General features: G+C 42.7%; 1 protein-coding gene and 1 pseudogene across 2 annotated transcripts in view; both read right to left on the bottom strand.

The window, feature by feature from the left end:
* The window catches only part of PTPN21 (protein tyrosine phosphatase non-receptor type 21), a 71,655-nt gene extending 53,055 nt beyond the window's left edge, over positions 1–18,600 (bottom strand). For both annotated transcript variants that reach the window (XR_010941186.1, XM_067728507.1), the window contains exons 1-2: positions 18,260–18,600; positions 13,720–14,101 (exon numbers count right to left, since the gene is read on the bottom strand). Coding sequence is in view for 1 of the 2 variants with exons in the window: in XM_067728507.1 (XP_067584608.1) it covers positions 13,720–13,899 (180 nt within the window). In the remaining variant the exon portion in view is untranslated. The remainder of the gene's footprint in view (positions 1–13,719; positions 14,102–18,259) is intronic.
* LOC137219669 (HIG1 domain family member 1A, mitochondrial pseudogene) lies at positions 3,808–8,456 on the bottom strand (annotated as a pseudogene).
* Positions 18,601–22,003: the final 3,403 nt, after the last annotated feature.

The following is a 22,003-nucleotide window of genomic DNA, read 5'->3' as shown; positions in this document are numbered from 1 at the left end:
AACTCAAGTCGTAGTTATTCCTTCTATCTTGTCTCACCATAGACAGTTAGTAGTGTGAGCAATATTTTTAGAAGTTGGAACCACACAATATAAAAATGAAAAGAAGGGCTGAAATGGGTATATTTAGGAATAGCTGCTTATTTTTCTGACATTCACTTTTCTCAGGTTAAAATTATAGCTGTTTTATGTTATACAGAAATGGTTATGGGGAATTCCCTGGTGCTCCAGTGGTTAGGACTCCGTACTTCCACTGCAGGGAGCACAGGTTCAATCCCTGGTCGGGGAACTAAGATCCCAGGCCACACATGCTGCAGAGTGTGGCCAAAAAAAAAAAAATTATACCCCCCCCCAAAAAACTATAAATGAATATGGGCCTTATACATTTCAAGAAAGAATCTAGTCACATTTAATATCTATTGCCTAAAAGAATATTACCCAACATATTTTCCATTGCCTTAAAAAAATATATGTATAGCAGCTCCACTGTTCTCAATAGTATTACCATGAAAAAGCTGAGGATGATAAAATCAGGGAAATTACTTTCGTGGTTAAAATCCTAAACAGATACACATGAAGAAACTCATAGACTTCTGTTACTAAAAGCTGTATTTGTTTTTCCTTCATCAACCAAAATTTGCAAATCATGGTTTAATCATACAAGAAATAACTTTCTATCCCACATATTTACGAGGTGGTTTTCTACTTATAGCAAATACTTCTTCCAATACTCCAAGAGTAAAACTGTTTCCCTTTTTAACATACAGAAGTTACTTCCCTTTTCTATCAGTAATATAAAGTTCCATCTAATAAAGGCCACACTTAAGGCTTTAATGGATTTGCTTTTATATGCTCCTCATTGAGGATCAAGGAATGGGGTGGGGGGTTGGAGGTACATAACTCAGAAACATACATTCGATATTTTTTAATTGTTTAAGTACCATAACACCAGTTACATTTTATTAGAAGTTCTACTTAAAAATACATAAGATATTTTCATTACACTTAAAAGTAGAAGAGGATGAACTACCATTAATATGTATGTGCTATCAAGGGTAATAGGAATTATTCTCTATTATTCTATATCCAATTACCTTATATTCAAGGTATATAATGATAAAAGTCTCAATTAAAAAAAAACAGATGCAAAGGTTAAATGATAGAATCATGACTTGCAGAAGAGGAATTAAAAGTGGAATAACAATTTATAGTGGCCCTGTCCCCATGCTCATAATTCACAGATGGTAGAACGGAAACACTTGGGTGGTGTGAACTGCCGTAACGGGTGGAAATAATATCTGTGTGCACAGCAGCTAAATCACAGTGATCCAGTTCTATCAATAAAGGCAGCAAGTGCTTCAACAGGCTCACTGGTTCTACCACTTTTTCTTGTCTGGATGCAGATTCTGACTCTAGAAGCTCCCAAGTTCATCCAACAGCAGTGCAACCAGATCTTGCTTTGGAAAATGTCTCAGCAAGGAACTCTCCTGGGGTGTATTTCATCAGACTGCTACTTCCAACTCTGCCAGGAAACAAGCTCGCAAAAGGCTTCCTATCAAACAGCTCTGCCCTCAGCACTTCAGACATTCCCAGCCGTGTCTTGCGGCCTAATCATGATTCATGTTCCTTCTCAGACTTATCTTCCTTTGCCTGATGTGGCTTCAAAAACATATTTTAAACAAAATAAATTGTAGTAGTAATTAAAATAAAAGATAACAAATTTCAAGAGTACTTTAAACAATCTCCATCAGATTTGGGAGGCTGCACTGTGCCAGGCTGTCCTTAAGGGCACACGCTCCGTGGCAGGCCACCTGTCACTGGCCCAAGGTCACATACCGGGAGGAAAGATGCTGATCAAGAAGGCAGAAGAAGGGGCTTCCCTGGTGGCGCAGTGGTTGAGAGTCCGCCTGCCGATGCAGGGGACACGGGTTCGTCCCCCGGTCCGGGAGGATCCCACATGCCACGGAGTGGCTGGGCCCATGAGCCATGACCGCTGAGCCTGCGCGTCCGGAGCCTGCGCTCCGCAGAGAGAGAGGCCACAACGGTGAGAGGCCACAACGGTGAGAGGCCCGCGTACCGAAAAAAAAAAAGAAGGCAGAAGAACTAGTCCCGTTGTGGTCTCTGCCACATAACCATGAGCAAGTTACTTAACAACTCTTTGTCTCTGTTCACCATCTGTAAAATTAAGATGGATATGAGTACCTCACTCATAGGATTGTTGGGGATCAAAATAAGCGAAAACATTAAAAGCACTTAAAACAATGTTTCATATGCAATAAGTGCTCAAGTAATATTAACTCTTATTATCAGAGTTTAAGTCCCCTTAAACAGTATAAAATTTCATATTACATCTACTGTAGTATAGAAAATTCTACACTTAAATGCTTCCTTCACTAATGGGGCTTTCTCTTTGGCAATTTTTCTCTTTCTTTCCTTTTAAAATAAATTATTTAAAAAAAATACAACAATTGGATTGCTTTTCTTTAGAAAAATGGCAATGGCTCAAAGGAAAAGTAGAGCGTCGTTGAGGGAAAAGTGTTAAACCTGCAGCTGAAAGACCTGAACTCTAGCTGGGGGCTGTCACTTACTAGTTGCCCCAGCCAGGCCCAGGGGGTACTGTAATGGACAGTGAAGTCTGCACTCTAGCAATGGGTCACAGATATTGAACAAATAATAATATGTAGTTTTAGATGTAGTCTTCATTATTAAACATGCTTCACTTTTCTTTCTGTTATCCTACTGCAACATAGAATGTAGAAGTGTTCTTTTCCTTAAGTCACCATTCAAACATAAACCTGACTTCAAAATACGTGCCAGACATAAAAGTACAAACAAATATGCATTTGCAAAATATGGGTGAGAATTAAGGTTATTTTCTAGATGATTCATTCCAAACTCTGGGAAGAAGAGAAAGGGTATTATAAGGAATCTTTATTCTCAGTGGTATAGCTGTGAACTTAATTGGCTGACTTAATGACAACACCTTGAGTCATTTTTCTCCAATCCATCTTTCTCAGTAAATTATTCCAACCAACGAACAAATCTACATGATGCAAAAGAAAACGGAAATGACTAAAGAAAAATAACTCTATACTACAACAAGTGACCTGCACCAGGACCTCCCCTTGGTGTGGACACTGCCCATCTTTGGTCCACTCCATCTCTGAGATGGTGGAAGGAGGAAGGAAGTCAATTAACTCAGGATTAAATTAAATATACGTAAAGCATCTAGTACAGTGCTAGGCACCTTGTCAGTACCCAACAGAAAGCTACTGTTACTATCCCGTATCATATATGAAAGAAACAAAATCCAGAGAAGTTGGTTTCCTTGGGCCACACAGGTAGTGTACAGGGATTTGAACCCATATTCAATTAGCACCAAAACTCCACCTTGTTGCCTACAAAACCCCGTGCTTTGCCAACTGCAGTTGAATTTGATGGTACAAAGTTCAATCTGCTAAAAATCCACTTGATATCGAAATTAATTTGTCAAGTCAAAGTCTGAGCCGTCTAAATAATTGTAACAGGACTGAGCAAAGACAAGTTGTTTTTATATTCACAAGGAAATGAGCTGTTTCCACCCAGCATGAAATTACTTGTGTATTTTCTTAGCCTGCTCAGTTAAAGCTTGTTCAAAATAACACACTCTGTCCTATTTATAAATAAAAACTCTGCACACCTGTTAGTGATTTCATTTGGATGATCTACATAAGGTGGCACAAACCCTTGATAGAAGTTATTTCTATAACATGCTGCTACTTCTCATATAGGATTTGTGACATGCGTGTTTCTTCTAGTGAAATTAACATCTTTTTCTTTTTTTTTTTTGAAATTAACATCTTAAGCTGATTCTTTTTTTTTTTTCTTTAATTTATTATTTATTTGGTTGCACTGGGTCTTAGTTGTGGCAGGCGGGCTCCTTAGTTGTGTCACGTGGGCTCCTTAGTATGGCATGGTTGCAGCATGCATGTGGGATCTAGTTCCCTGACCAGGGATAGAACCCGGGCCCCCTGCATTGGGAGCGCAGAGTGTTATCCACTTCACTAGCAGGGAAGTCCCTTAAGCTGATTCTTAAGAATGTAAATTGCCTCTGGGTATCCTGTCAGTTCATTAAAAGATAAATCCAAGTGACATTTATTTATGAACAAACTGCTTGGAGAACCAAATAGGAAAATATTTGCTAAACCAACATATTGTTAAGGCAGTGATATGAGCAAAGGCTTTGTTAACAGAAAAGAAAATGCCATGTTCAGGTAGGGTGTGTGTCTGACAAGACAAATGAAGTACAGCGCTCAACAACTGGCCGGGGGAATTGGTTAATGCGTGAAGGAAATATGAGTCATCCGTTCATTCACTGGAGAACTGTCGCATACCTACTGCCTAGGTGGGCACAAAGGTGCTGTTTGGTAGGGAAGACAGATTGGATCTACCATCAGAGGTACAATAAAGGAACGACCATTCACAACGTCCTCCCTTTCCTCCTTGAAGGGAGATTTTTTTTCCTTAACATTAATTGTCCAAGTGAGGAAATGAATACCCCACATGGCCTTTTTTGAGATCTAAAGATAAAGGCCATTCAAAACAGGCATTTGGGGCTTCCCTGGTGGCGCAGTGGTTGAGAGTCCGCCTGCCGATGCGGGGGACACGGGTTCGTGCCCTGGTCCGGGGAGATCCCACGTGCCGTGGAGCGGCTGGGCCCGTAAGCCACGGCCGCTGGGCCTGCGCGTCCGGAGCCTGTGCTCCGCAACGGGAGAGGCCACAACAGTGAGAGGCCCACATACAGCAAAAAAAACCAAAACAAAAAAAAAACAGGCATTTGCAGGGGAAATGGGGGAGGAGTGATACGTCAGAGGCAAATTATTTTCTTAAAAATAAGAAGGTCTTGAATTTTTCACAAATCTTCCATCCTACCACCACCTTCACTCTGGAGAAAAGAAAGATTAGGGAAGAAAGATCCTGTTAAGCCGAGAGAAGGGGAAAGATTGCCTCTTGCATGAGTACAAAGCCTGAGCTCATAGACGACTGTACCCACAGTCAACTGTACCCACTGTACCCACAGCCTGAGCTCACAGACGACTGAAAGAGGGGTGTATCCAAGACCCACGTGAAGTTGTATGCAAAATTCTGCATTTTGATCACAGTCTCAAAGGGGTCCATGTCATTTATAATTTTAAAAGTTAAAGTTCAAGCAGAAGTGACAGATACAAACTCAAATTCTGGCTCTTCTGCTGTATGATTGCCCAGATTTGCACAGCAAATCACCCAATTTTTCAGAACTTCTGTTTCCTCCTTTTAAAATGGAAAAACAATGCCCAACTCATCGTGAGGATTAAATGAGATAAGGCAGGTCAAGCTTCCAGCATGACAATGTTCATCCACCCGCGAGGAGGACAGCAGAAAGCTGTTAGAGCGTCTAGCATTATAAGGAATTAGATCTGGAACCATATACGCCAAGAACAATGGACAGAACTTAGAGCCCCTAAAACACCGTCAGTTCCCCATGTCTGCCATTTTGTAACAACTCACAAACCTCCCCATATGAGCAAATGCATCTCAATTCCATATGGTCATGAGACCACACTATTATTTATTTATTTATTTTTGTGTGTGTGTTCACTTACTTTAATAACACTACATTTACCATGTTATCACCATGGAATGTAAATTCAGGTTAGACAAGAGAATTTCACAAGTACAACAAAGCATTCTGTAGTATACCAAAGTTGGTATAATGTCTGACCAAACCAACTTGCTCATAAATCACTCCCATTACAGGCAATTTATTTAGTTTAACATTTATGATTCTTTCAGAGAAAATAAACAGACTGCACACATTTAAAAAGTATTTTTCATTTACCTTTGCATTAGCACTTAAAATACACACTTCTATTTCAAAATGCCATTTCAAAATTATTCTACTATAACAGCAGCAAACTATAATTCTGCAATTACAAAACAGCTAAACGGGGATCTACAGTTAAGTTACTCTCATGTTTACAACTATGATTCTGAAACAGATACTACTTCAAAGCAGCTGTTACCAGCTCTTTAGGTTTGGTTTAAAAACACACACATAGTTGCTGGGAGGTTTATAAGGTTGTATTCCGTGCACTGTTCTGAAAGGGTTCTTCAAGAGCCAACCAGACCTTAAAAACAGTACTCAGTCCACAAGGCAGTCAGAAAGAGTTAAATTAACTGGGGTAAATAGGACTCCTACATTACATCAAAAGCATATGACAGTCTGCAGCAACTGGGAGCATTTACAGGTTTGGCATGTTGTCCTCTTTACAACTAATTTTATCAGAAGAGTTTAAGAAGGTGGACGTTGTACCACTATCAAGTGCATTTAAAAGTGACATGTTTTTGTGCTCATCTGACTCCCCTGAATGACCTAGCTAGTGAACTAGCCACTAGGCAAATCAAGCCTGCAAGAAAGGAAGCCAATATTCAAATTACCATGTTATTGTCCGACCCACAGAATTTATTTTCAACATAAACATATAACCTCAATATGAGATGTCTAACTAAAGCAAGCACCACCAAGACCAAGACAGCATCTCCTCTTCTAAGGTTTAGGTTCTGCCCAGATTTCTTGATACATGGAATAGCCCATACCAAGAGTCACTACTCCCACAACAAAGCCTTGGGCTGCCACACGCATGTGGATCAGGTGAACAGACATTTTAGTATTGCCCCTGTTCTTCAATTTATATAATCCATATGCAACGATTGCTGCAAAACCTGCCATTCCAATGCGGACAAATGGTGCCTCTCTAGCTTTTAGGATAAATTTAGATCCCTAATCTTCACCATATGAAGAAAGAGAAACATCTGTGTCACTTGACATAGTGATTGAAGAATCTTCAGACAACGGCACAACGTCGCAGGCTCCTACCGGCTTCTCGAGACCACACTATTATGATAGATCATTGGTGACAGAGATTCAAGGACATCTCCAATGTCTCTTAGGTGAAAAATCCAGCACTGGGAGAAAAACATCTCAGACTATTACCCCTTAAATTTATTAGAAATTAAGTGAAGGTTGAATATTCCATTTCTTTAAGTAAACAGGTATCCAAATTCTATAATAACTTGTGTGATAATACATTATTCTAAAATGCATAATATCTCCATGTTTATGTGTATAGTCCCTCTACTTATATATATGACTAGTTATTAATTATCTAGACCAAGTAAGACAAATAACAGAAAATCTAAAATCAAGAAAAATCCTTGCTCATTTATAATCAGGTTTGGACTTTGGAAAGCTTTCTTTATCTAGGTAGAGAGGCCAATCTAAGATTTACATTTGCTTCAGATGGTCCAATAGATCTAACTCAACTATTTACTGATCCTTGTCTATACGTCAATCTTACCTGTTTTATAACATACATACCTGAATGAATAACTACTCAGCCCAAAGGTTAAAAAGTTTGCAGGTATTATACTCTTACCGTACACATATTTCAGCTATTTTTAGAGTCCAAATGAAAACAGCTAGTACAGAAGGAAATGTGCATGAAATTCTTGAGGTCTGCTCAGATAACAGTCAAGATAGGTCAGTGGATATTTGGAATACCTAAGACACTGATTTAAAATAAAACACTCTGAGGGCCAAGAACACTTTCTAAAGTTGTGCTTGAGAGTAATGGTTTGTATTAAGTGCATGATTCCTCTCTATTCCAACAAATCCCTTAGCCAAAAAATTTCTCCATTTGTCAGAAAACATAAGAACCTGTTCAAAGTTCAGCAGAGAAGTTGACACTCCCCTGATAGAGCAATCTAACCTCAGAGAGTCTCTAAAACCCTCTTTCTAGGTATTTGAGAAGAAGGCCCAAAATGAAAAAGAAAATCTAACGAAGAAAGGTTCTTTTCTACCTCTGTTCAAAGTTGGTAAATGTTCAATTCTCTCCAGGAAATAAAATCATACAGCAAATAAAGGCTGACTTAACTGAACTGCAGTCTGTGCTTATCAGTCTAAATTCAAAACAAGAACCTTAATTTTTAAACTAAGTAGGCACTGATTCAGCAACCATGTACTATGAGGTACAAGGCACTATTCCAGACACTGGTGATACCACAGTCCTGCTCTGATGGAGTTTACATTCCAAAGGATAAAAACTTGACATATGTGTGATGCACTTCAAATACAATTTTAAAAACATTTTCTGAATATCTGTGATAAACCACAACAGAGTAACCAAATATCAAAGCCTATAATTAGAATTTTAAAATGAGAGGCCAAAGTAAGAACTTCTAAGTTTTGTTAGACTTTTCAACTTATTCATCAAAATGCCTTGGAGGGGGCTTCCATGGTGGCGCAGGGGTTGAGAGTCTGCCTGCCGATGCAGGGGACACGGGTTCATGCCCCAGTCTGGGAAGATCCCACATGCCACGGAGCGGCTGGGCCCGTGAGCCATGGCCGCTGAGCCTGCGAGTCCGGAGCCTGTGCTCCGCGAGGGGAGAGGCCACAACGGTGAGAGGCCACAACAGTGAGAGGCCCGTGTATCGCAAAAAAAAAAAAAAATGCTTTGGAGGTAATCTTAGGGGTGGCTTAGGATCCATCTCAATTTCAAACCTGTTATTTGAAAAAGTTATGTATGTAGGCCATACATGCAGACAACAAGGACCCTCCTTCCCCTCTACACAAAACACTCAGAAATAGCTGAAAGAAAACTGCCCTCTAAAATTTAAGTTATAAAACTAACACATAATGTGTGTGTTATCATATCATAGCAGAAGCACGATAAAGTTACCTTCAAAAGGTTTCCAGGATATTTTTTTTTTTTTGGCCACACCACATGGCTTACAGGATCTTAGTTCCCCGACCAGGGATCGAACCCAGGTCACCACAGTGAAAGCGCCCAGTCCTAACCACTGGATGGTCAGGGAATTTCCCAAAAGGTTTGAGGATTTTTAAAATGTCCCTGTTTCCTAACTGAAGATTTTAAAACTTAAAATAAAAACTCCAACCAAATGTAAATTTAAGCCGAATAAGGACATTAAGATAAAGATTAAGATATATAAGAAATAATATTTTGCAATGAATCTAATTAAAACCCATGACAGCATGATTAAAATGTGATTATCAAATGTAATATAAGATTTTAAAAGAATTCTTGAAAAAGACGTACCCTAAAGAAAAGATATAAGCCTTAATCCAAAATCTCATTAAAAAATTTTTTTTTGTTTAAATCCTAGGGGTTAGGTTGAGGGCAAGAGGGAAGAAACAGAGAAGTAAAACCTATCAGAGAAGTAAAAACTTACTGAAGCTCTATTTGAGGGCAATGAGGCAGTGATATTGTACAAATTAATTTCAGCTGGCATGAAAATAGAGGTTCAAATATGACTGCTAAATTACAATGATATACTAGAAATTTAAGTTTAGCAATGTAAGAAGTGCAATTACCAGTGGCTGCTGTACTTGTTTGTACTATAAGAACGTCTTATAAAACAAGCATGTATTCATCTCTTAGTAAAAGGAAGAAACAAAGATATTTACAAAAGCAAGAAAAGAGTTAATTTGAAGAGGTCAGTCACCACAATGTGGAAATGGGAGTCACAAATAACAATAGCAGTGCTGAAGAATAACACTTACTGAGTTTCCTAAATACTAGGTCCTCTATTAAATGTTTTACATTTAAGATTGTATCCTCACAACCACTGTCAAATAGACATTATTATCATCCCCAATTTACAGATGAAAAACCATTGGACTTGGGGAATTAAGTAAGGTGCCCAATGTCACACAACTGGTAAGTGGCAGCTGGGATCCAAACCCAGGTGTTTCTAATCCAACTGGCAAATGTCTTAACCACTCTATTAAACAGCCTTCTCAAGAGGCCAGTAGAGGCAGTGCCCACCCTAGCACAGCCCAGAAATGATACACAGAGGAACTTGTCTGGTCCGTGAGGCAGTACTACTCCCCTTATGAAGATATGGAAGGTTTTCTGGGCAATTTCCCTTCTCTGATTCCAGGCTCACCAAGCAATTTCTGGTTTGCTCCAGCTTCCACATGGCCTGCCTGAAGGGAGATCATGGCCTGGCCAGAGGGCACACATTCTTGGGGCCCCTGGTAGTTCCAAATCTCATCGTAAATTACTGAACTTGCAACCTGGTTTTACAAATTCTCAAGGAGCTGGGGTAACGCAGGTCTCACTCTCTGAAACAGGTTCTTAAGGCTGACCACCTCATTCTAGATTGTGATATTCTTTCAAGGACACACCGCCCATGGGAGTAGTTATGCCCAGCTGATACACTCTTCTCTCACCACCTCCATCAACCCTCTCTAACATATACTTTCAAAATTAGAAAGTTTTCTAATTCCCCTTAAATTCTGTAAAGACTCCCATAGCTTCTCTTGAAAAAGTGTTATGAAACTCAATGAATGATATGCAAGGAACTTCAACAGCTCTGAGAGGACGGTGCTGTAATGACCAGCAGTATTTTCCTGCAGCAATCATTTTTCCCCCCATTTTTAAAAGCCACTTTCCACAGTGCAAATATGGTGGGTTTTGAAAAAAGTTGACAATCTAAGTTAACTATATTGGATACAAATATATTAACCTTTCTGTTTGTAGTTCCTTAATGTATTATCAAATACCTCACACAGTCAAAAAACAATGAAGACTGACAAGCCTCATTTAACCACACATTCAGCTTAAGCAATAAAATGTTACCCATATAGTTGAAGCTGCCAGGTACAGCATTACAATGGGATTATCGTATGGCCCTTATAATTGTCATAATAGAAGTGAAATGTTATTCAACGAAGCAAGGAAAGTAAAGATTTTTCCCCCCAGCTTAAATTTGGGCAATAGCAAAGCTTAGCAGCCAAATCTACATGCTATGATAATTCTGAGTTTTCTTGACGGGAGAACACTGCAAGATAACATACCACTCTCTCTTGGTATGAATCTCCTAAGTGATGTATGGACACAAACTAAGAACAGGTGTTGCCCTGACTCAGATGATTTCTAAACAGTCATTGGGCAAGATTAGGCCTGGGCCTAAGCCATCTGTTTACATGCTACAGAGCAGAGCTTCTGGAGCTTTGAAAAGTTTGCTATACAAACTTTCTAACCATGACTGTCCTTAAATGTTGGAAATAGTGGGACGGCCTGTCCAGGGGCAAGAGATTTTCTAGAGACCACACCTGTTCCCATTTAGAGCACTCTTCCCTTCTGTTAAAAATCAGTCTCGGCTTCCCTGGTGGCGCAGTGGTTGCGGGTCCGCCTGCCGATGCAGGGGACGCGGGTTCGTGCCCTGGTCCGGGAGGATCCCACATGCCGCTGAGCGGCTGGGCCCGTGAGCCATGGCCGCTGAGCCTGCGCGTCCGGAGCCTGTGCTCCGCAACGGGAGAGACCACAACAGTGAGAGGCCCGCGTACCGCAAAAAAAAAAAAAAAAAAAAAAAAATCCGTCTCATTATATACCCATAGCTGTATGAAGCTGCTTGTTCCTGAGTCTGATAACCTCAAACAAGGGATGGCAATTTCTCTGGGCTTCTTGACTAACAGAGAAGCAAAGCAATGCCTGTGGGTTCAGTTCAACCTGTATTTATTAAGCCCATTCCACGTGTAGTACTTTGGGTACAAAAATAAATTAACCACAGTTCCTCAAGCAGTTGACTCTAGTGGTTGTACGCAGACCTGGTGCATGAGGAAGAAATTACAGGAAAAAGAAACCAAAATAGGAAAAAAGGAAAAATGCGTGAAGGAAGCAAAAAAGATGGAATGGATGCAAGTAGGCAGGACCAGTCACTGAGGTCGGCGCTCCTGGTTTACTTTCTCCTTGGGCCGCTCCATTTTAGTTTCCTTCTAAGGCTCTCCCTCTGTTCAACTCCAAGGAGTATGCTAAATTGTCTTCTTCTCTCATACCCTCTCCCAGGTTAACTGGCCTAGGCTGAGGATCTCCAAATCTCTTTCCTCCAGCCTGGATCTCTCACCTGCACTCCAGACCTGCACATACTCTACCTGCTCAACGTCCCCAGTTGGCACCTCAAACTCAGTACGTCTGAAACTGAACTCACCACACGCCTCTCCCAGCTCCCCTCAAACCTGCTCTTCCTTTTGTGTGTCTTCCCTCAGCTATATAGTCCCCACCATTTACTGGTAACCTTAGGATCCACCTGGACCTCGGCGAGTGCCTCCCCATTACTTGATAGGTAGGTCCTGAATATCTCCAGATGCCACTCACTTCTCTCCAGCCCCATCCAAACCCAAGTGACTACCATCTGAACCGCAACTCTATTCCTTTCTAGTCATTCTCCAAAGGATTCACGCTTCATAAAAACAATCACACCACACGCCTATTTAAAAACTCTTCACTAACTTCCCCACTACTTTCAGGACAAGCCCAAACCCTTTAACAAGAACCCCGCATTAGGTGGCCCCTGCTCTACAACCTTTCCTCTGCCTGTGTCTTGGGCCTTGTGCAGTTCCTTTGTTGGCATAGTCTTTTCCAGCCCTTGAGAGGCCCACCCTGCCCCACCTTCAGGTCCCAGCTCAGACATCACTCGCCCTGGGAAGCTTTCCCCTTTGCTGCCTCTCCCTGCTGTCTATAGCACCCTCTACTTCCCCCATCATCGCATGCATCACGCCTGCTTTCTTACTGGTATCAACAGTAGGGTGAGCTCCTAGTACGTATGAGCTTGGCACTTAATAAGTCTTTAATAAAGACCGATCAAATGAATGGATGTTCACCAGGGGCACAGCTTATCTATTCCTGACTTTTTATGAACTACACCATTAGCAGGATTTCCAGTCAAGGCTACAACATAGGCATTTAAGTGAAATAACCCGTTTTTTCATCTTTCTCTTACCCCAGAACCAGGCAGCCAAAGACTGGAAGGGACCTGGGTTTAATTAGAGCTCCTTTCTTCACAGCCCTTACACAGCATTTTGAATTTACGACACTGTATGGATACTTGAGGACTTCACAACTTCCTACAGACTGGATTAGGGGTTTTCCAGGGCAAACTTCCCTATGATTACTGTAACAGACTATAGTTATTAGAGCTATGGCTTTACATGCACATTAAATCACAACCACAGGCACCACTGTTATCCCATGGTTCAGATGAAGGAACCAGAGCTCAGACAGGTCACATAACTCACGTAATGTTAAACAACTAATTGATGAAGAAACCAGAATTCAAACCGGGGCAATATGTCTCTCGAATTTTGGCTTGGCCTGTGCAAAACAATCAATGAATGTTGAATGAATGAATGAAGTCAGTAAACTGTACTAGATCAGGACAACCCATGTGGCATTACACCAGAAGACCAGAACTACTTGGATAATCCAAAATGCATTCCTTTTTTTTTTTTAACGTGGCTTCAAACAACCATTTTATTTTGCTCACAATTCTGTGGGTCAGGAATTTGGGAATGACTTGGCTGAGTGCCAGCTGGATGGCTGCGGTGGGGGGGCTGAAAGGATCCATTTCCAAGATGGCCTCTTCACTCAGATTCCAAAATGCATTCCTATCTCATTCTGGATAACATTTTGGGGGAACATATAAACATTTTCAAAACTCAGGCATTGGTAATTCTCTTACGGGGCACACCCAAGGAAAGACCTCTTTGCTCTGTATTATTCCTTCCTGGTGGGGAGAAGGGCTTACAGGCTCATACTTTGAGAAGACAGCGCGCACGATAGTAGCTGGAAAGTAAGGAACAAAGCCCGCCCAGAGAAGCCTGCAGCCTTTTCCGGGGCTTACCTCCCGAAGCTCCAGTCTCTGGGCCACAGCCTCTAGGCTCTCCTGGCCAGTGCTCTCCACGGACAGCGTGAACTCTACAAACTCATTGTTGAGCAGCTGGATCCGGGCAACCAGGCAGCTCTTGCTGGATACCGTGTAGCGCCGGGTGCGTTTTAGTTTCAATCCAAATGGCAGTGGCATCTTCTTCTCCCTTCAAGAGTTGGAGGGGTGAAAAGGGAAAAGCACCGCCACCAATCCAGTGGTGGTAATGGCGAGAGAAAGCAATCCTGTCCTGAAGGGAGGAGTACTGTACAGTCTCCGGCTGCTCACCCAGCAGCTGCTGCCGCCATTAAAAAGCAACTGAGTCTCCAAAGACCAGGTGATGGGAGCACCCACGCCAGTGCTGGGGAAAGAGGAACACCGGTTACATAGGCAATAGCAAATCTGGGCTTTGTTTTCAAAAATAAAAATTAATAAAGCTATATCTAAGCTTTCTCTCTCTTCTGGAAAAATAAGGCATTAGCAGGATCTGGGAGGCAGTGGGGAAGTTTATCATCAGAGCTGTGTTACGCCCTGGGTCAGATTCCACCCCTCACTCAATCCCACAGATAGTAGTGACAACGTGTGGCTAACTTCAGGATTAAATGAGATAATGGCTGACACTACTAAAACGCCAAATTTAGTAGCTAGCATTACTGGTCCTCTTTCTATTTTACATAAGTTTTGTTTTTTCATAGTTAACTCTTTTTGGCTCCCCGATACTCCAAATGTTAGGGTTCTTTAGTCCTTAAGTGAGATAATTGCAAAAACCCTCCAAAAGAGCTACGTTCAAGTCTCAGTCCCAATTAGGCAAATTAACCCTGAACCCGAATGGAATAATCCCCTGTAACACAGGGCAGCTGTGAGGTTCAAACGAGGTGAACACTTAACAAGCATTTGTAGAACTCTCTGGTTTATAAATATTTACGTCACAAAATCGATTTATTTATAAACAAATTATAAAAGACCCTACAAATGCTTGTTATCGGATTACTACCAGACGCGTGGAAGTTCTGAAAAGCGTGGCCCTGGCCCCGGCCCCTTTCCGGATGGGGACGCCTAAAGAGGCGGTGCGCCTTCACCTAAGCGGGGCCGCAGCCCAGAAGAGGAGGGGGGCAAGGCCCTTAAACGCCCTCCCAAGTTAATGCGGGGAGGACGCTGCTCAACAAGCCCGTGAGGCCAAGAAGACTAGGGATAGCTCCGGCTCCTCCCTCGTCCTCCCCCACACGGAAAAGCAGGCGACGTTGCCCGAGCAACCCACAGCCGCAGAGGCTCCGGAACCCTCCGCCTGCGACCGCGTTTCCGGACGGATGCTCTAGGAGAGTACAGGCTCCCGCTGATGCCGGAGGGAACACTTAAAGGACCCGGCTAGAGCCCCAGAGGCGAGGGGGAGGTTTGGGTGGGGTCCATTTGAATCCCGATTTGGAGCTTCAGGACCTCCGCCAAAATACGCGACTTAAAACTTTCTAAACAACACCCGTTGGTGGTACCTCCTGGGCTGAAGCAAACTGGCCTTGAGCGGCAGCTTGGAACTCTTACATTGGCTGGATTTTTGTTCCCCTAAACGAGTCGACAAAATCCCAGATAGTTCCAGAATCCCGGGACGGTTCCCACTCTCCGTTATCTTCTGAACAGAGGCTTCCCCCGAGGATGAATCGTTTGGCAAGGCTCGGCCGCGGCTGGTTACCCTGAACTTGGGCCGGGAACCGCCCGGAGGGGCAAGGGCAGCCCCCAACCCTCTCATCTGGCGGACACAGAACCCAGGCCTCGGGAGAAGCGGCTTTCTCAGCCTCACACTAGGACGGGCTGAGTTGGGAACCGATCCCAGATTCCTCATTCCCAGTCCTCTGCTCTTTTCTGCTTTTTCTACTGCGTGTCAGCCCCAGAGGTGATGGGCACTCAGGGCTGGGGGGGTGGCAGAGCTAGAGTATATAGTTTAGCTATTATACTAGGCTTTGCCAAACTTAACATTTTATAATTCCATTCCACAAAAGTGTATTGCGTCTCTGAGTACAAGGCAGTGTAGTGGCCCTTTAGAGAAATCTAAGACGAGTCCTAATAAGCCGTCTTTGCTCTTAAGGAGATTACAAGCATGCTATAATTACATACATGGCTGTATCTCTAATAAGGACCCAACCACGATTTTCTGTTTGTTTTTTGGATTTTGTTTTGGTTTTGAGCTCTCGTTATCTCCAGATAGTAAGAAAAATAAAAGTTAAAAACCAGGAATAGAGGAAGAAGGCCAGAGGAAAAAAAGAAAACTAGAACTACATAAAGAATTGTGTTAACATTCGTTGTGTACCTTTGTAAGGTAAAAGCACCATACTAAAGGGGGGAATAGAAAATAGATATTACGAAATGACATGGGCTCCACCTGCAGTTTTCAATGCTCTTTTCTATGTCAGGGTATAAACCAAATAGATAGCTGAGGCAAAATGAAAGAAAAAAAAATCAAGAAATGAGAACTTTAAATAATAAGCTTTCAACTAGAAAATTGCCTGATAAGTTATGAGTGTCTGTATAAATTTTAAAAGATTATATATACATATATATACTAAATACCCTTTCAAGTGATTAGATGGTGAATTTAAATTTTACATAGAAATTGTGATAACTGGAAAGAGGACAGATTAAGTACAGAGGAAAGATGAAAATTTGCATTGGGGGGTGTTCAAATATGGTATTCTCTTCACTGCCTTGAAGGCAGTAGATACTACACTATATAAAACTATGCCGTGTAGGCAGTAGGTACTACACTATATAACTTAATCATTAACTTAAGCTCTGATGAAGCAAACAGAGTAAAACTTTCAGTTGTCCCTGAGTGTGAAATGTTTTACTGCATCAAGGATAAAGAAAAGCCAATGTTTTCTCTTTTTTATTTTGGTAGATGTTATAATGTAATTGAAAAAGCTGAAGGGTGTGTGTGTGTATCAGATGCATTTTTTTCCCCAAGATCTATCCATAAGAATAGCTTGCTTTTTGTTTATTAAGACGTGCAAAAATAATGTTCTGCTTAATAATTTACAAAATTAACAATTGACACATTTAATTTTCAGTTATGTGCAGTATTTGCTACCAAATGATGTCATAAAGTTATGAATGTTTGGATAGAGGAGTAGAAATTTAAGATGCTTTGGGGGGATGTCTATTTCGGGTGTAAAATAATATGAAACAATTTGAAAGGTAGTTGGATCTGGAATTCTAACGTATCTAACTACTAAAGTAAACAGAAAATTCATAATTAGCTTTTGAAGGAAAATACTAGGAGATATTTTGTTTCTCTACAAAATCACTTTGTTATGAAATAAAAAACAGGTATATATTAAATTCTGTTCAAGGCTTCAAAAGGCAGTCCGCGATATTTGTGAATTCATTTTAATGTTTTTACATCACCTTTCAGAAGTTCCTCAAATACAGTTTAATTCTGAATCCTGTAGTTTCCCGCCTTGTTGCTAAAGTCCTCACTACACGTAATTCTGCTAATGATGCTTTCAAATAAAACAATCACTAAATGAGTATATGACAGTTTTAGAATAATATATAGATCTATAGCATTAAATCAAACGCATGTTTCTCCTGAACAAAACATTTATGCGTAGAACTCGAGAATAAAATGTGCTAGGAACAGCAGACAACTACTTTCAGAGTAAAAATCTATCATATCCCAAACTTAAAAAAAAAAAATCTGGGGCTTCCCTGGTGGCGCAGTGGTTGAGAGTCCGCCTGCCGATGCAGGGGACACGGGTTCGTGCCCTGGTCCGGGAAAATCCCACATGCCGCGGAGCGGCTGAGCCCGTGAGCCATGGCCGCTGAGCCTGAGCGTCCGGCGCGTGTGCTCCGCAATGGGAGAGGCCACAACAGTGAGAGGCCCGCGTACCGAAGGAAAAAAAAAAAAAAATCTGTCAGCAACCATTAGGCATACAGCGCTTGTCACCTGGAGCACACGGAGTGTTTTGAACGTGTTTGCGAGCATATTATTATAAGGCTTTCTCAGCAAAAAAGAAAATTAAGACGGGCATGCCAAGAGCGGCCAATCTAATCAGGATTTGCAGAAATCACAAGTCGGAATTTGCAGACCCAAGAATTCTTTTTTCCAGAGTAAACAATCTTTACTCCAAAACCAAAACAAGTCATCACCACGAAACAGTCCTTCCCTACTCGCCTTCTCGCCAAAGTTACCTAGCAAATCTCGCACTTAATATTCTAAGAGGCACAAATATGCCTAAAACGTTTAAAACTCTGATCCAGAATTAAGCCGCTACAATCAGCCGAGGAGTTCAGAATACAAGTTCAAGACCCCTTTAGAAATTACTCAAGTAGATCAGAGAGAACCTGGAAAAGAAGACTTTTTTCTTTGTTACGCTCCTGCCTTAGGTCTGGGAGCTGGGACCCATCCTCCAGGACTCCGGGGCCGGCCGACGCGCTCCGGGGTCCCGGCTCGCGGACACACGCCAGCGCTCGGCCCCGCGCCCGCCCGCCCGCCCCCCGCCGCCCGCCGGCCCGGGCCCCGCGCCCTCACCTGCTCCCGCTCCCGCATCCTCGGGGCCGCGCGCCCAGTTCAGCGGCCCGCCTCCCAGGGCCCCGCCGCGCGGCCGCCGCAGCCGCGCCCGCACGCCAGCCCGCGCCGCGGCGCGCTCATGGGGCTCGCACGCCTCACTTCCTGTCTCCCCGAACTCGGCCCGCAGAGCATTCCCCCGCGCAGGGTCCCGCGGCGGCCGCGGCGAGGGGAGAGGCCCGGAGAAGGGACACGCCGGCCGGCAGCGCCGCACAAAGAAACCGGCCGGGGGCCGGGGCAGCAGGAAGGCGGGCGGACGGGCACAGGACGCGCGGCCGGAGCAGCGGAGCGGCCGGGGCCGGGCGTCCCTCCCCCTGGGCCGGGCGGGCGGATCCGAGGAGGCGGTGGCTGCCCGTGACCTCAGAGAGTTGGAATGCGGGCGGGGGAGGCGCGGACAGCTGCGCCCGGCCGCAGGGGAGGGGGCGCGCCGCGGCTTTTTTTAATCCTATGACCACTTATTTTAAGAGTTTCCAAATAAAGCAAGGCTTTTAATAAAAATGAGAGGAGGGGGATATTATTTCGGTGCCATGTAAAGGGTTTTATTCCCGTGTTGTTCTTAGGTGTTCTGTAAAATTCTATTATTGCTGGAGTTGTTCGTTTACTCTTATACATTTCTGAAAACAGTTCAAACATTCAATTTCTTCCTCCCATGCTTACGTCTAAGGATATAGCCCATAAAAAAAGGAAAAACACTGATTGGTAGTACAGGGTGCCAAAGTCCCCTTCCCCTGAAAAAGGTTATGCCTCAAATAACCTGTAGGTCTTCAAAAGAGCTGTGTGCTTAATGCAGTACAAAGTAAAGCTCTTAAGGATGGGGAACTCCAGAGTCAAAATTGTCTGGGTTCAAATCTCAGCGCCAACGCTTACTTAGCTGGGTCGCCGTGTGCGAGTTTCTTAACCTTTCTGTGCCTGCTCATCTCCTGTAAAATGATAATAATAATCATCACTATCTGGGCTTCCCTGGTGGCGCAGTGGTTGGGGGTCCGCCTGCCGGTGCAGGGGACGCGGGTTCGTGCCCTGGTCCGGGAGGATCACGCATGGCGCGGAGCGGCTGGGCCCGTGAGCCATGGCCGTTGGGCCTGTGCGTCCAGGGCCTGTGCTCCGCGGCGGGAGAGGCCGCAGCAGTGAGAAGCCCACATACCGAAAATAATAATAATAATAATCACTATCCAGTAACTTGTGTGAAATGTTTCATTCTAAGCCCTATTAGCAATTTTTATTATTACATGGTATTATTACACTGCATTATTATTTTTATTACTGCATGGCAACACTTAAGCCAAGGAATAAAATTGTGTCCCTAACACCATCACAATAGGGTGTTTCGCCTTTCCCTGGCATATGGTTTGAGTGATTGGAGCAGAGAAATTTTTATTATGTAAATTTTATTTAAATGACTTTTTAAAAAAATATGTTTCTGGAAAGCTTTCTTATGTTACATTTCATTTAGATCTCATTTTCTTCAACAGTTAACAGACACTTAGTGAGTACTTACTCATGGTCCCTGCTCACAAAGGACTTCTAGTCTAGTGGGTAATAAACCTACACACCACACATACGCATGACAAACAAGGCCTAAGTGGAAAGCGCCATCCTGGAAGTAGGAGTGCGATGGAAGAACAAACCCTAGGCAGGACTCAGCTTGGGTAATGGAGCTCAAGGCAAATAGGATTACATGTGTTTCTATAAGGAAGAAAATCAATCAATTCTGCTTATAATTGAATTTCAACTGGACACCATGAGGGGGTCAATTCGTGTGCGAAGAAAAGAGAAAATGAGTGGCTCTCTGGTTTCCCAATATAGAAAAACTGAAATTACGTGTGAGTCTTCTCCATCTCCAGCCTAACATCAAGGCCTGCCACTTCCTCCTTTGAAACATCTCATGAATGCTTTCTTTCCTCTCTGTTCCTGAATGCCCCCCTCCCCCCCCATTCTAATCCAAACCTTCATCCCTCATCATTTTACATCTGACTTACTGCAACAAGGGCGGTCTCCATGCCTCTGGTTTGGGCTCTCTCTTCTTTCCATGTGAATACTAGGCTTACGTCTCCTTGAGGTTTATCACTCCCAATGGACCCCTAAGGCTAAGCTGTTCTGCCTGACCTTTTAGGGCCTTTCTAAATCGGCCTCAGCCTCTTATGACCATCCTTATTCCTCTCTTCTCCCCTACTGCCCCCATCAAACCGTTTCTCCTGGCCCAGAGCACCTCCGCCCCCCCCCTTCCCTTTGTCTAAGCCTTCTGTTGCTCTCCAAGCGTCAATTCAAGGCTCTGCTTCCAGCACAACTTGCTAGCCACCCCATTCCACAGTGATCCCCACACTTGGCAAGAACGTTAAAAACTGTTTCATGTAGGCTTCTTTTATATCTCCTAGAATTCCTAGGACACTACTGGGCAGAGGGTAGGCACTAAATAAAAACTTGTTAATTGAATCGGGAAGAAAATAAAAGAATTTTAAAAATAGAAAATGATTGTAAAACCCAAGCGATGTTATACACTGAGCTGAACTTCCTCCCTCACGGTCCACAAGTGCCACTTGCTGACCAAGTCCTTAAGCTCTATTTTCCTGCAACCATGTTAATTTGACAGTAACAGCCCCATGACAAGCCACTTGAACAAAGACTTCAAAGTGTTCGGCATGAAATTATTATTGGCTTCTGTTTGTATGGAAGGAAGTGAGATAATTTATATGGTTCAACCCCAAAAGATACAAAACGGTGCAAGGAAAAGTCTCCTTCTTACTTTCCTGCACTCCTCCTGGGGGTAACTGGTGTTACCATAATACTATGTACCCGTCTACAGAGAGTGTGTAGATGAATAAGCAATTACATATCTGTCTGTATTTTTACCTCCTCTTGCTACCCAGAAGTGATATACATTCTTCTTCCTGTGAAGGTAATTCTCTTTAAAACAAAGTAATAATTTAAAAATTTCTACAGTGAAAAGATGTTCAATAAAGGGAAAGAAATTGTGGTTTTGGTGGTACACTGACTGATACTTCCTTAGGGGTTAAGAAATTAATCTGCTTTGATACTTGGTGAGTACCCACTATCTCTCACTATATAAATTACCATGATGATGCTGGCAATATATTTGTTCAATGGACAAGAAAATGAAGAAAAGTATGTCAGCTTCCATAGCAAAAGCAATTGCTGTGACTGGAATTCCCAACACTTAAGGGCTTTTGATCCAAGGGTAGACATGCCATGAGATATTCACTAATGAAAAAACTTGTCTATTCAAACCTCATCTCTTGGAAGCCAAATGCTGCAAAGAGAAAGATAAATAAGATGTATGGCCCTGTTCTCAAAGACTCACCATGTGAGGAACAGGTGAATATATAATTCTAGTAGGCAAATACACTTAATGGGTAGATATTCTAAGTGGAGTGATATTCAGTTTATCACTATGATCAGCTTCTGGCTGTGTCTGGAAGGACAAATAAAAAGTTCATTAGGCATTCAAAGAAAAAAAGAGAAAAGCATTCCAGGCTGAAGGACACCCCCAAACACCTCTCTTCTGCCCTCCTCTCCCCCGACACTTGCAAATGATGTGCAGCACCCAGTTGGAATGCTGCCCTGAGAGGAGGCTGGAGATGCTAGGGGGCCAGTGTTAGAAGACAACGGACTCCATGCAATTGGGGTTAGTACTCGACCTCTTTGACTTCAAAACCAATGCTCTTTTTAGTAATCTTCTCTCTTTGAAAAACA

Source organism: Pseudorca crassidens, chromosome 1 (assembly GCF_039906515.1).
Source record: "Pseudorca crassidens isolate mPseCra1 chromosome 1, mPseCra1.hap1, whole genome shotgun sequence".
In the NCBI taxonomy this organism is placed as follows: domain Eukaryota; kingdom Metazoa; phylum Chordata; class Mammalia; order Artiodactyla; family Delphinidae; genus Pseudorca; species Pseudorca crassidens.
The sequence above is the reverse complement of the archived record's forward strand: the minus strand, read 5'-3'. Positions and strand labels throughout refer to the sequence as shown.